The sequence below is a fragment of the Aquarana catesbeiana genome, linkage group LG09 (assembly GCF_042186555.1).
Source record: "Aquarana catesbeiana isolate 2022-GZ linkage group LG09, ASM4218655v1, whole genome shotgun sequence".
Classification (NCBI taxonomy): Eukaryota; Metazoa; Chordata; class Amphibia; order Anura; family Ranidae; genus Aquarana; species Aquarana catesbeiana.
The window spans coordinates 38,317,556-38,331,967 of record NC_133332.1 but is presented as its reverse complement, the minus strand read 5'-3'; the positions used below and the strand labels follow the sequence as shown (position 1 = coordinate 38,331,967).

General features: G+C 46.7%; 1 protein-coding gene across 2 annotated transcripts in view; it reads left to right on the top strand.

Annotated features, from left to right (window-relative positions):
* Nucleotides 1-6,781: 6,781 nt before the first annotated feature.
* LOC141107521 (class I histocompatibility antigen, F10 alpha chain-like) overlaps nt 6,782-14,412 on the top strand; it is a 203,725-nt gene continuing 196,094 nt past the window's right edge. The window contains exon 1 of one of the 2 annotated variants that reach the window (XM_073598313.1): nt 6,782-6,935. In XM_073598313.1, coding sequence (XP_073454414.1) covers nt 6,878-6,935 — 58 coding nt within the window. In that variant the 5' untranslated portion in view covers nt 6,782-6,877. The remainder of the gene's footprint in view (nt 6,936-14,412) is intronic. The other variant, XM_073598312.1, reaches the window with a different exon arrangement.

Genomic DNA, 14,412 nt, shown 5'->3' with positions numbered 1-14,412 from the left:
AGCCAAGATAAATATCTGTAATAGTGAATTGAAATGTGTATTTACTAAAATGTGTTTGTTTTCCAGAAAGACTGTTCTGGAGAGGTTCGGTATTATGATTTGTAGATAAATGGTACCGCTAAAAGGTTTATTACGAGTTGATAATTTTTTTCTCACCATGGTGAATACATTTTTTTGGGGGGGTAAATTAATTGTATACCATAAAACAAACATCCACGTAGTAGTAGTTAAAGTTGAGCTCAACAATTTTTGGTATTTTAAAAAAGTGCACTGTTCCAAAACAAATAAGAGACTTTCTTTATGGAATGGAATGTCATATATATTTGGGTTTCATATGCTAATGTCTTGTTACAGGTATACAATCATTGGTTTATTTTGTTTCTGAGCAAAAAATGGAATGTTTATTACTAAATTTTATTGGTGTTTTATCCCTCAGATTCGATAATTGGGTTTCACGGCTTTCAGAACAAAAGGAAATTACAGCCTCCATAGACAACTTTATACAAAATAGTTTTTCTTTTTCCTGGTTTGTCGGGTTTCACATGTGAATGTTTTAGGTTTTCGTCACCATTATTTAGTTGGTGCTTCTATTTGTCAGTCCATTCGGTTGTGTTTTGGACTACCTAGCAGTGTTGCCAACAGCCCACGTTTTTACGGGCAGCCGTAAAAACTGGGCATATTTTCAGTAAAGTGAAAAGCCTTCCAGTAAATACATACGCTTTCAGCCAGTGACGCTCTTGGTTCTACTGCACATGTGCAGTTCCCGGCCAGAGCCGGTGTTCTGCCATATAGTGTCCTGGTATCAGATAGTGTCCTCCTCGTACTGCGCAGGCGCAGCGCCTGCGCAGTACGGAGGAGCAGGAGATGCCGAAAATGCCCGAAGTTGATCAGCTGACCATCAGCTGTACACGGCGCTCGGGCACCTGTCAGCGATGGCAGTGTAAGAGGGCCCCTCGCGGGCTCGCTTCGCTCGCCACGCTTCGGGCACGGCCTCGCTGCGCTCGGCAAATATTTATTCTAACTCTATGTCCACTTGGATAGTAGGGAATGATCCTGGACATAGGGTAAGAATAAATGCGCAGGCGCCGTGTACAGCTGACGATCAGCTGTTGAACTTCGGAGACTTTCGGAGTCTCGTTTGTCCTCCGTACTGCGCCTGCGCAGTACAGGGCGGACACTTTTGGATAGGGGACTGAATTCGACAAGACACCGGCTGAGACCGAGAGTTCCCAATGATCTGAATGTGAGTGAAGCTACCTGTACCCTCCCCCCTTTCTCTCGGAGCGCCTTATTTGAGTTCCTCACAGGAGATGCTGGGAGGAGTGGAGACATTCTGTAGTGGAGGACGGAGTTCAGCCTAAGGTAAGCTAGCTGAGCAAGATGCAGACAGTCCTGCTGGCGGCTTATCTTAGTGGGCAGGAGGAGGGGAGAGGGAAGAGGGTGGGCTCTGTGTAGCAGGCTCCTGTCTCATGCTGTTACACTACTGTAGATGGTTTTTGTGTGTGACTGAACTGCTCTGCTTCTATAGGGAGCATGTTTTCTGAGATCTCTCCCCAATCTCCATTATACCTCTCTGTCTCTACCCATTACCAGGCACAGTCTCCTCTCCTACATGACCACCTCATGTGTCAGGCTGTGGCACTACAAATCCCAGCATGTCAGGAGAGGGGAGGCAGCAGCAATATCACAGATCAGGCTGATTTTGTAGATGAAAAGTGCTGATGTTGTATAGTGTGTTGTCTATAAAATGTATGATTGATCATTATATATTTGATTACTTATTGTGCTTGCTGGTCTTAGGGTGTTTATTATTCATATATTTTTTTTTAGTAAGTAGTGAGAAAATTTGGTGTAGAAGCGCATTGGAGTATTTTTATTTGTTTATAATGGAAAGACAGAGTAGTGGAGTGATGGGGAGGTGGATGGACAGAGATGGAAACAGCGAGGAGTGAGTTAGGCCCCTTTAACACATGCGGACCATTCAGGTCAGCCTGTCAGTTTTTCAGGCGGACCTGAATGGACGCTCCATGCACCTCTATGGAGTGACAGATGTCAGCAGTGACATGTTTGTGACATCCGATCTGCTCCACTAAATCCAGATGGATGGTGACCCGGCTGTCTGTTTTCATCCGATTCCCCCATAGAGGAGAGCGGGGCTCAGACAGGTCCGTCCCTGCACAGTGAGCAGAGACAGACCTGTCATCCGGCGGCTCAGCGGGGATCAATGGAACGATCCCTGCTGAGCAAGTGAAGTCCGTGAAAAAACAGACATATATGTGTGCAAGAGCCCTATATATAGATTGGGTGACAGGCATGGAGGGACGTGAGCGAGACCGAGAAATGGAGTAAAAGAGAAGAGAATGGAGTTATGGAAAGATAGAGGGAGAGACAGAATAATAGAGGGATGAAAGTGATGGAGGATAAAAAAGGTGGAGGGATATAAGGCACAAGGATTGTTGGATGGACAGTATGATGGAGAGAGGGATGGAGCAAGAGATAAAAGGATGAAGTTATGGAAAGATGAAAGAAGGGAGGGATAGAGTAACATAGGGATGGAAGTGATGGAGTGTGAAGAGGTTGGAGGCACCTGCAACAGAGGGATGGAGACGGGAGAGGAGGTGAAGGAGGTATGGAGACGGGAGAAGAGGTGAAGGAGGGATGGAGAGGAGGTGAAGGAGGGATGGAGATGGGATAGAAGGTGAAGGAGGGATGGAGACGGGAGAGGTAGTGAAGGAGAAATGGAGATGGGAGGTGGAGGAGGGATGGAGATGGGAGAGGTAGTGAAGGACGGATGGAGACGGGAGAGGAGGTGAAGGAGGGATGGAGACGGGAGAGGAGGTGAAGGAGGGATGGAGACTGGAGAGGAGGAGAAGGAAGGATGGAGATGGGAGAGGAGGTGAAGGAGGGATGCAGAGGAGGTGAAGGAGGGATGCAGAGGAGGTGAAGGAGGGATGCAGAGGAGGTAAAGGAGGGATGCAGAGGAGGTGAAGGAGGGATGGAGACGGGAGAGGAGGTGAAGGAGGGGATGGAGACGGGAGAGGAGGTGAAGGAGGGATGGAGACGGGAGAGGAGGTGAAGGAGGGATGCAGAGGAGGTGAAGGAGGGATGCAGAGGAGGTAAAGGAGGGATGCAGAGGAGGTGAAGGAGGGATGGAGACGGGAGAGGAGGTGAAGGAGGGGATGGAGACGGGAGAGGAGGTGAAGGAGGGATGGAGACGGGAGAGGAGGTGAAGGAGGGATGGAGACGGGAGAGGAGGTGAAGGAAGGATGGAGACGGGAGAGGAGGTGAAGGAAGGATGGAGACGGGAGAGGAGGTGAAGGAAGGATGGAGACGGGAGAGGAGGTGAAGGAAGGATGGAGACGGGAGAGGAGGTGAAGGAGGGATGGAGACGGGAGAGGAGGTGAAGGAAGGATGGAGATGGGAGAGGAGGTGAAGGAAGGATGGAGACGGGAGAGGAGGTGAAGGAAGGATGCAGAGGAGGTGAAGGAGGGATGCAGAGGAGGTGAAGGAGGGATGGAGACAGGAGAGGAGGTGAAGGAGGGATGCAGAGGAGGTGAAGGAGGGATGGAGATGGGAGAGAAGGTGAAGGAGGGATGCAGAGGAGGTGAAGGAGGGATGGAGACGGGAGAGGAGGTGAAGGAGGGATAGAGACGGGAGGTGAAGGAGGGATAGGGACGGGAGGTGAAGGAGGGATAGGGATGGGAGGTGAAGGAGGGATAGAGGTCGGAGGTGAAGGAGGGATAGAGACGGGAGAGGAGGTGTACGAGGGATGGAGACGGGAGGTGAAGGAGGGATGGAGACGGGAGGTGAAGGAGAGATGGAGACGGGGGGTGAAGGAGGGATGGAGACGGGAGGTGAAGGAGAGATGGAGACGGGAGGTGAAGGAGGGATGGAGCAATGGAGACAGGAAGTCTTTAGAATTGGGGACATAAATTCTGGTGATCCTGGTGGCTACCTGGGATTTCTGCTCACTTTCTGTGTTGGCTATGGAACAGAAATGAAGGGGAAAAATCTCCAGTTGGACATACATGACAAAATCTGATGGGTTATAATCAGGGCCGCCATCAGGGGGAGTGCTGCCAACCTGCCAGATTGAAATTTACTGGCACGACATCCAACATTTACTGGTACAGCCAAGTTTTTACTGGCAGTTCCAAAAGTTACAAATTATTTAGGCTACAAATAAGTACAATATGCAATTAGCAATGTGATTTAGGGTAGATATTAAGGCAAAAAGCATATTTCTTATTTTATTTTATATAGAAAGTAGCTCAGGGACAGGACTCAGGAGGGCAATACATTAGAATGGGTGATGCACACATGGAATTGACTCTCACAGTGATACTGACAGCAGTATGCAGGAGCACAGATCACCGACAGGACACACCCCCTCCTGAGTCACAGTGACATTCTCTCTCCATGCCAGGTGGTCCCTTCAGTCCCCTCCAGTCCAAACAGCACTGACAGTCACACTCCTGGCTTGCCTTAATTTCATCCTGCAGACCCACACACGAGGCTCTGGCTGTGCCTCCACCTGACCCGCCCCCCACGACACGCTCAGACACCGCCTCCACCTGACCCACCCCCCCATGCCACACTCAGATACCGCCTCCACCTCACCCGCCCCCCACAACATGCTCAGACACTGCCTCCACCTGACCCCCCCACCATCGCTGCCCAAACATACTGTAGTGTAGCAGACACTTGGATAGTCAGTCGGCTCCAGGCCCGAGCAGCGCACGTGCAGTTCCGAGCCAAGCGTCACAGCCATATTTTTTACTGGCAACCTTTTCCTCTTACTGGCATTTACTGGCAGGAGAAAAGTGCCAAGTTTTTTACTGGCTGCCAGTAAAAATACTGATGGTTGGCAACACTGATCAGGGGGGTACAGCCGTCACAACTGTAAGGGGCCCCCGGGGCCAGAATAAGGACAGACGGGTGAAGCGGATCCATGCTGTGCATTACAGAAACGATTTCGCAGCTTCTGCTGTTCTCGTGTCATTGAGCTCAGACATCGAGCTCTTTACTGCCACCTCTGGCTACTATGTGTATGTGCACCCCTCGTGTGATTTGTACTGAGCTTCTCAGCAACATGTCAGCTTTGTGAAAATGAGCTGGGACCAGGTAGGAAGACCTTCTTTACAAGTAGGAGCTGTGAGGGAAAAGGAGGGGCTGTTTGTGTACAGGGAGGGGCCAGAGCCTTGTGTGTTTACAGGTTTGTGTATGTGAGGAACTGCCATATATACAGGTGTGTGTATGTGTGTGGGGGGGTGGCTGACATATATACAGATGTGTGTGGTGGCTGACATATAACCCCTCCTAGATTGTAAGCTCTAACGAGCAGGGCCCTCTGATTCCTCCTGTATTGAATTGTATTGTACTTGTACTGTCTGCCCTAATGTTGTAAAGCGCTGCGTAAACTGTCGGTGCTATATAAATCTTGTATAATAATAATAATATACAAATGTGTGTGGAGGGTGGCTGGCATATATATACAGATGTGTGTGTGTGTGGGGGCTGACATATAAACAGGTGTGTGGGGGCTGATATATATACAGGTGTGTGTGGGGGCTGACATATATATAGGTGTGTGGGGGGGCTGACATATATACAGGTGTGGGGGGACTGAGTGTGTTTACAGGTGGGATGGCCGGTGTGCGGATTCGGTAGGATGGTCCGTGGGCAAGCCCTGGGAAATGTTGGTGGTCAGGCTCGGGGGGTGGGTTCAGGCCTTAAACCTGTGTAAGGGGCCCAAAAATTTCTGATGGCTACACTGGTTATAATAACCCACCCTTACTATATCAAAAATAACATAGGAAATATGTTTTGTTTTTTTTTACCTTAATATCTATCTTAAACCACATTGCTAACTGCATATTGTACTTGTTTGTAGCTTAAGTACTGAAATTTGCACTGAAAACCGTCATTTTGTAACTTTTAGAAAATGCCAGTAAAAACGTGGCTGTGCCAGTAAATTTTGAGTTTAGTGTCAGTGAATTTTAGTCTGGTAGGTTGGCAACACTGGCGGCCAGCTCAGAGAAGGAAGGGCTGAGCCCAGCCCTGACACTACCCTTAATATGGGGGTAACATGTTAAAAAGGTGAACTTATCCTTTAAATAACATGTTGCGGTTATTTTAGCAATCAGGGCTGTTTCACATGGGCTGCAGCTTGTATAAGGGCAGTGTGAACAGCAAACTTTGACAAAACATGTGCAAAGTTTTCAGCAAGCTTTGTTGAAGCTTTTGAAGCACCATTCAGCTCCAGTTTGTAAATATTAAACAGAACCTAATGGGAGTGTTGATTGCCGCTTTAAACAAGCTGCTGGCAGGCTTCAGAACTTCTTGAAGCTTGTTGAAAGCCTGCTAGCAGTTGGATTAAAGTGACAATCAGCACTCCCATTAGTTTCTGTGTTCAACATTTACAAACTGGAGCTCAATGATACTCCAAAAGCTTCAATAAAGCGTCCTGAAATCTCTGCACATGCTTTGTCAAAGCTTGCTGTTCACACTGCTCTGTTGAAGCCTGTGTGAACACACCTTAGTCTGCTCAGTGCTGCAGTAATCTCTCCTCAGGATGTGGAAATTCCCAGCTCTAAGCTCATTCTTCTCTCATTTTGTTTGTGAAGAAACTCCAGATTTTACTTTCACTTTCTCCCCCCCCCTGTGTTAAAGCTTTGCAACCTTTTCGAGTACTCTCTACCCAGCAACTACTGACCATCTCCGTATGAATTTTCCTATTGGCTAAAAGCTCTGGATCACCCAATCAGCAGGTAGAGACAGCCTCCTGAACACAGTGATTGGCTCCTGACAGTGTCAGTGGAAGTCAGAGTCTTCTCAGTATTTGGGGTCCCAGCCGTGTATATCATACAGGAGGGAGATGGAGATTTACTGGCGGCTCATCCCGCTCTTTGTAGCTGTGATACAAATGTGTTCTGGTGAGTAGAATTCCCTGTATATTGTTCTTTATAATAAGATCTGTCATCATGTGGAATAGACTTTCTCTGGATCTACTTCTAGCCAACTCTGTAGAGTCTTTATAAAGGGAGATATTACAATGCAACTCAATACAAGAAGGATGAGAGGGCCCTGTACCGGAGAGCTTACAATCTAATAGGGAGGGGCAAGAGATACAAAAGGTAATAACTGTGATGGAGGAAGAAAAGTTCCGTTGTTAGGTGGAGGTGGGAAAGACTCTGAAAATCTGATTTCTAAGGGTTAGCCTAACCACTTGCCGACCGCTGATATACGTCCTCACTTTGGGGGAGGATATCGTTACTATGGCTGCAGCTATCTGCCATAACCCTGGTATCCCTGTGTTCGGCCGGCAGTCGGCTACAAGATAAAAGTGGTCTCTGCGGCAGATTCACCGCAAGATCACTTTTATCGGTGGCGGGAGAGGGGCAGCAGCGGAGGCGATCGCATCCTGTCAGTGGCTGGGTATGGAGATGAGTGAGGGGAAGATGGCCCCCACCCGTCTCCATACCATAGCAGGGCGGAAGCGATGTCAAAACGTCACTTCCGCCCATACGTCTTAAAGGCACATGTCTTTTTTTCAAATGACAATCTTTTTTTTATTGCATTTAAGTCAAAATATGAGATCTGAGGTCTTTTTGACCCCAGATCTCATATTTAAGAGGTCCTGTCATGCTTTTTTTCTATTACAAGGGATGTTTACATTCCTTGTAATAGGAATAAAAGGGACCCAATTTATTAAAAAAAAAAAAAACAGTGTAAAAATAAATAAAATCAAGTAAAATAAAAAAAACAAAAACTTGAGATCGTGCGCAGAAGCGAACGCATACGTGAGCAGCACCCACATATGAAAACGGTGGTCAAACCACACATGTGAGGTATCGCCGCAATTGTTAGAGCGAGAGCAATAATTCTAGCCCTAGACCTCCTCTGTAACTCAAAACATGCAACATGTAGAATTTTTTAAACGTCGCCTATGGAGATTTTTGAGGGTAAAAGTTTGACGCCATTCCATTAGCGGGCACAATTTTGAAGCATGACATGTTGGGTATCAATTATCTCGGCGTAACATCTTCTTTCACAATATAAAAAAAATTGGGCTAACTTTACTGTTGTGTTATTTTTTTTCCCAAAAAAGTGCCCTTGTAAGACCGCTGCGCAAATACGGTGTGAAAAAAAGTATTGCAATGACCGCCATTTTATTTTCTAGGGTGTTAGAAAAAAAACCAATATATAATGTTTGGGGTTCTAAGTAATTTTCTAGCAAAAATAACTGTTTTAAACTTGTAAGCACCAAAATCTCAAAACGAGGCTAGTCCTTAAGTGGCTAAAGATGGATAGGGTAGGAGATCAGCAGAGATTGGGGTAGGGAGTTCCAGCAGGGACGTGCGGTGAGATGAGTGGCTGATGAAGAACTGGCTAGTATCAGAGCCAGATACACACAGGTTACATACGCCGTGATTGTTAGAACGAGAACAATAATTCTAGCACTAGACCTCCTCTGTAACTCTAAACATGTAATCTGTACAAAAAATTTAAAGCGCCACCTATGGAGATTTATGCGCAATTTTAAAGCATGACACGTTAGTAATATAGTATACAAAAATATTGGGCTAACTTTAGTGTTTTTTTCTCTAGTCATCTTCCAGGACGGCACACCGGAGAGATGAGAGGCTCCTCCCTACAGGAAACACAATCAATCGACAGCTGTTTTAAGTCCCCACCCTTCCCCTTGATCCTCAGTTTTTGATTGTGTTTCTCCCTACACAGCGAAACCGTTTGTTTTTTTCCAAATGACCCGAAGCCTGGGGCTGGTGGTCCCCCCCTGGGAGTCGGACCAAATGCCTGGGGAAGGCCTACGGCCACAACACCCTGAAAGTGAAAGAGGGCGCCGCCTGCCCGATCTCGTATGATCTCGGAGGCAAAGCAGGGTCGGGCCTGGTTAGTACCTGATGGGCCTCTGGGTCTGGCCGGATATATTTATCCTTCCTGGGGGGTTCCCCTATCCTTTCCTCAGGGGGGGCAGCAGAAACTGGAAGAGCCCCCCTGAGAGCTGAAGGCCCCTGGGTACAGTGGTGTCCCCAGAACTTCAGGGACCTTTTTCCTGTCTCCCCCCTTACCTGTCCGGGCGTCCGTTCAGACAGGGGTGCTGGCTGTCAGTTCTTTCCAGGGCCCCCGACTCCTGGGCCCCTGGTAGCTCGCGTGGGCTGCTGGGGAGGGTGCCACCTGAACGACCCGCGTTCTTACCCAGGAGGGAAGGCTGAGAGTCAGCAGGAGCAGGTGCCCACATCCTTCTTTCGAGGAGGCACCAGTTCACTACGGTGGATGTCTGCCTAAACCACCTCAGAATGGAATGAGGAACGTACGGCATTGCCCCCCCAGGTGTATATACTGACTGGCAGGACACAGCCTAACCTTGCAGCTCCCTACGGGGACAGCAGTTGGGGGGGCACTTTGGCGGCTATCCTCCTTGCGTGTGGACCATAAGGATGGAAAAGCAAGCCCGGTGGCTGTGGAAAAAGGGGAAGACTACAACGGTGAGTACTTTCCTTTACCTTGGGAATTTAGCTACAAAATCCCCAATCCCAGCCAGATGGTTTCTGGGCATTTGAGATAATCTCCCCTGGGGTCTAGATTCAAATAGCCCAGAAGCTTCTGCTAAAAATACCAGCTACAGCTCCCTCTTACATCAGAGATGCTGTATGGTGGACAAGTGGTGCAGAGGAGCGAGTGTGCCTAAACCACCTCAGATGGGAAAGAGGTAGGTAAGGCATTTCTTCCCCTTCCCCCTGTATTTACTAAGTGGTGCAGTGCAGGACCTGGGGTCTGCATAACAAAATAGCCCAGAAGCTACTGCTAAAACCACCAGCCACAGCTCCCTCTTACAGCAGAGACACTGTGGTTATCACAACAGTAGGTTTCCAGACTCTCCCTACATGTCCGGTTGTGGGACATTAGTAGGGATGAATAGAGCGAAGGGGGGGGGCCTGGTAGATACAAAGAGTTCCTTACAGGCCAGGTATACCACTGAACAATTTATGGATTGTGCAATGGTTGAAGGATTCAGGAGTAAGCTCTCCTGGTCAGCAGGTGCACTAGGTTGTATGGCCCTATTAGCCCAGCTGCTAGGAATCTGAAGTCATAAGCTCCAACCTCCCACTCCACCTTTACATTGTGGTTATATTGAAGTGCAGGAGGTAAGAAAAACCTTTTTGTTGGTTTGGGCTACAGTCAACTCAGTGACAGATCTAAAGGCGATTTACCATAAATCGCTTCTTATATCCTTTAATTAAGGATTTTCTGTGCAAACATATGCAAGAGCTAGATAGATACATGATTGCTTGTTTAAGGTCTGCGGGTGGCTATTTTCCTCCAGGCTAAATTGGTGATCACCTTTTCTAGAGGCTGTGCTAAATTGGTCTCTAGGGCTGGGCTCATTGAGACTTTAGTTTCTGATCAGCCCCACCTGTGTGTGAGCTGGCCAGCGTTTGCTCAGTCTACGGAGGTAAGGTAGGACAACAGCTACTATAGTAAGGTGTCTAGCCATTTTTAGAATTTGTTCCTTCACTGGGGGTGAAGTGTTAGTATCTACAGCCCAGGCTATGCCTAGGGATCAAATTGCTCTGTTTGGTTATTTCATAAAGGGATACACCATGACTTCTCCTTGGTTGCACACCAGTAGACCTCAGTAGTGAAGGTTTGTCCTTGCTGGGATGTTTTGTGGCACAGCAGAAATACACATTGAGATTTGTGACATCTCTGCTCATAAGGAGTACAGTGCTGTACATCAGAAATGCACAGCACTGAAGCTTGGTTGTTGTCTGTTATATCCTAAAGGTACGGCCTTATTTGGCTACAGATCAGAAAAATACAACAGGGAAGGTGGTCTGTACTTTCTGGTCTTGTGACGCATGGCGGAAATGCACATCATTGAGTCTTATGACATCTCTGCTCATATATGTTATATTGCTGCACATCAGACATACTCAGAATTGAGTTCTGTCTGGCTTTTTTTGTGTCCTGTATTACTGCCTTATTGGTTGCTTATTAGAAAGGCAGTAGTGAAGATTGATGGTCCTGAATTGTTGGGAAATACAAATTGAACCTGTGCCAGGGGTAGTACTGGTACTGCCTTTAGTAATCGGTGCAGCCCCGCAAAATGGCGTCAGGCTGACCGTGCTATTAACAGCAAAGGTTGCCGATTTTAGGCATGCAATTTGACATGTTGAGTCGCATGCCAAATCCCTTCAATATGGATGTGCTATCTCTATTCAGATTGTTATATTGTTGCATATCAGATATATACAAGATTGAAGGTTGTCTGTCCTTTTATGTCTTACATTTACTGCCTTATTGGCTGCATATCAGAAGGGACACAGCAGTGGGGTTGCTTGTCCTTTTCTGATTTGTTTTTGCTGCCTCAGCAGGGAGACACCTTGAGGATGGTGGCGTCTCTGCTCAGTATTGGTATATTACTACACATCAGACATACACAAAGATTGAAGATTGTTTGTGTCCTGTATGTTCTATATTTACTGCCTTATCGGCTGCATATCAGAAAGGCACAGCAGTGAGGGGTGTCTTTTCTGTTTCTCATTGTTCTACCTTGATGCTTCTTAGGGATACACAGCAGGGGGTTGTTGGCTGCACGCCTCCAGGGAGATACAGCATTGGAGACCCCTCGCTTGTTCAACCTGAAAATTGCAAGTTACCTGCGACCTGTGTAATCTTGAGGTCTGTGGATCCAGAAAGCAGGGTCTGCTTGGTGGCGCTGCGACCTGGAGTTGCACAGACACGAATGGTTCCCATTGGAAGCCATAGTGTATGACTTTTCTCTTGCATTTTTGCGGTTGCAGGTTGGGTCGCACAGGTGTGGGAGCCCTAAGTTTCCCTTCTGGTTGAGGTTTTGCTACACACAAGAATAGACATCATGGAGTTTATTGCCTTACTTTGCAATACACCAGAAAGATTGAAGCTAGGAAGGCTGTCTGTTTTTATGTGGCTGCACAGCAGAAATACTCAACATTGAAGCTTGTTGGTGCTTTCTGTTTCAGATTCCCTTACCTTACTGCACTTTGGGAAAAACACAATGCTGCAGGTTGCTTGGGTCCTTTCCGTGTTGGTTCTATGTGACTGCACTACAGAACTGCATAACAGAAAAGATATTGTCTTGTTATGTTGGTTTAGCTAGCCAGTGCCATATTGACCTTTTAACTGTATTTGGTGGTTCATCAGAAATACGCAACATAGAAGTTTGGGTCTTTCTGTCTTATATTTATGGCCCTGTTTTGCTGTACATCAGTAAAACTCCACCGTAAACAGGACTCCCGTCCTTTATGTATATATATCAGTTATGACCTAGCTAGCTGCACTTCAGAAACATGTAGCATTTAGGGTCGGTTCACACTGAGGCAGCACGACTTACAGCGCGACTGCCTCAGGCGACCAAGGACACGACTCAGCGGTGACTTGCGAAACGACTTCTGTATAGAAGTCAATGCAAGTTGCCCCCAAAGTCGCACAGGAGCCTTTTTTCTAAGTCGGAGCGACTTGCATCGCGCCGATTTAGAACGGCTCCATTGCACAGAACAGGACGCTACTTGTCAGGTGACTGTCGCCTGACAAGTCGTCCCAGTGTGAACCAAGGTTGAGGGTTTGCGTGTGTCTTAATGTTTTTACAGATTGGCTGCATATCAGAAAACCAGACTGAGGATTGTTTGTCTACATTGAAGTTCAGATTTGGGTCTCTCCCATATTTGATATGTTGGTTTAGCTAGCCACACTCGGATACACATTATTGTCTATGCTTGTGTCCTTTCTGTCTAAATCTATTGTGCTGGGTCCACAATCTATGATCTTTTTTTTTTAATTTGTGATATTAATAATGCATGTATCACCTTTTGTATTTCAGCCCTCTTTTCCGTGGAGGGGCCTGGAGTTCTGGCTGCAGATGTCACATGTCAGAAAGCCTCAGCCCCTTACATTCAGGGATGCTGGAACCATTTCCTAGGGTTGAAGCCCAGTAGGGTTATAGGACACTGGAGGAAGGCTATAAAGAATCACCCTGCTTAGTAAGAACTTGGGAAGTTCTGTTCAGAGGAGTATTATGACCTGAAGATGAAGTATAAAGATGTCCACCCAACCGAATAGGTTACTGCTCGGTGCATGGCCTTCATCTCACCCTTCTAGCAGAACTAGATGTAGCAGTATAAGTGTTATACTCCTGCTATGAACTTTATTCTCCTGAAGTAGGCACTCAGGCGTAAGTAAAGCCACAGAGTGGGCATGCCTTAAACCCAGGGATCAAGCCTCGGTTAATCTATTACCCTTAAGTAGGCTTCCCTTTAGTTTTTGCTGATGTAAAGATAAAAATGAACAAAAAAGGTTGTCTGTTAGGGGCCCACCTTTTTTTTGCAGTTTTAATTCCCTGAACAGGGTAGTGTTAAGACAGGCCCTCTTGGTGATCAATTAGTGTCCTTGTCTTACAACACGGGTCTCTGATTAATCTTTAAGGGTTATAAGTAGCACCTACAGGCACAATAGGCCATGGTTGTTAGATGTGTGAGACAGGCAACACTGATAACCTACAAGTTTAACATGTTTTCTGATTCCATCTTTAAGAGCCCACTCCACCTAGGTCCTGCATCCGAAGCAGAGAAGGCAGGGACATCGGTGGAGTAGACCTGCAGACCAGCCGCATGATCCAGCTATAATACCTTCATCAAGCATATGGAGTGGAGGTAAAACTCACTGCAGAACCAAGGTTCGCCAAGAGGGTCTTGCAGTGGTCCCACCCTAAGGTAGGCCTGAGGTACTTGATTATCCTCTCAGGTGTGCCGTCCTGGAAGATGACTAGAGAAAATTGACAGTTACTGATAACTGTTTTTTTAGGATATCTTCCAGGACGGCAGGCCTACTTCCCGCCCGTTGGAGGAGGGAAAATGGTAGAACACTAGAAGGTGAGTACCTATGAGGAATGATTTCCCTTGTGAACCAGGTTCAGGAGTTAATTCTCTACAAACTGAGGATCAAGGGGAAGGGTGGGGACTTAAAACAGCTGTCGATTGATTGTGTTTCCTGTAGGGAGGAGCCTCTCATCTCTCCGGTGTGCCATCCTGGAAGATATCCTAGAAAAACAGTTATCGGTAAGTAACTGTCAATTTTTTTAAATTCAGGAAACTATTTCTTTAAAAAAAATGCGTTTTCAAAATTGCTGCGCAAATACCGTGTAACATAAAAAGTTGCAACGACCACCATTTTATTCCCTATGGTGTCTGCTAAAACAATATATATAATGTTTTTGGGGGTTCTGAGTAATTTTCTAGCAAAAAAATATTTTTACATTTAGGAGAGAAGTGTCAGAATTGGCCGGGGTGGTAAGGGGTTAATTACCATAAGTAAGTAATATACAAATAATTATTATATATTGTTTTTAAGGTA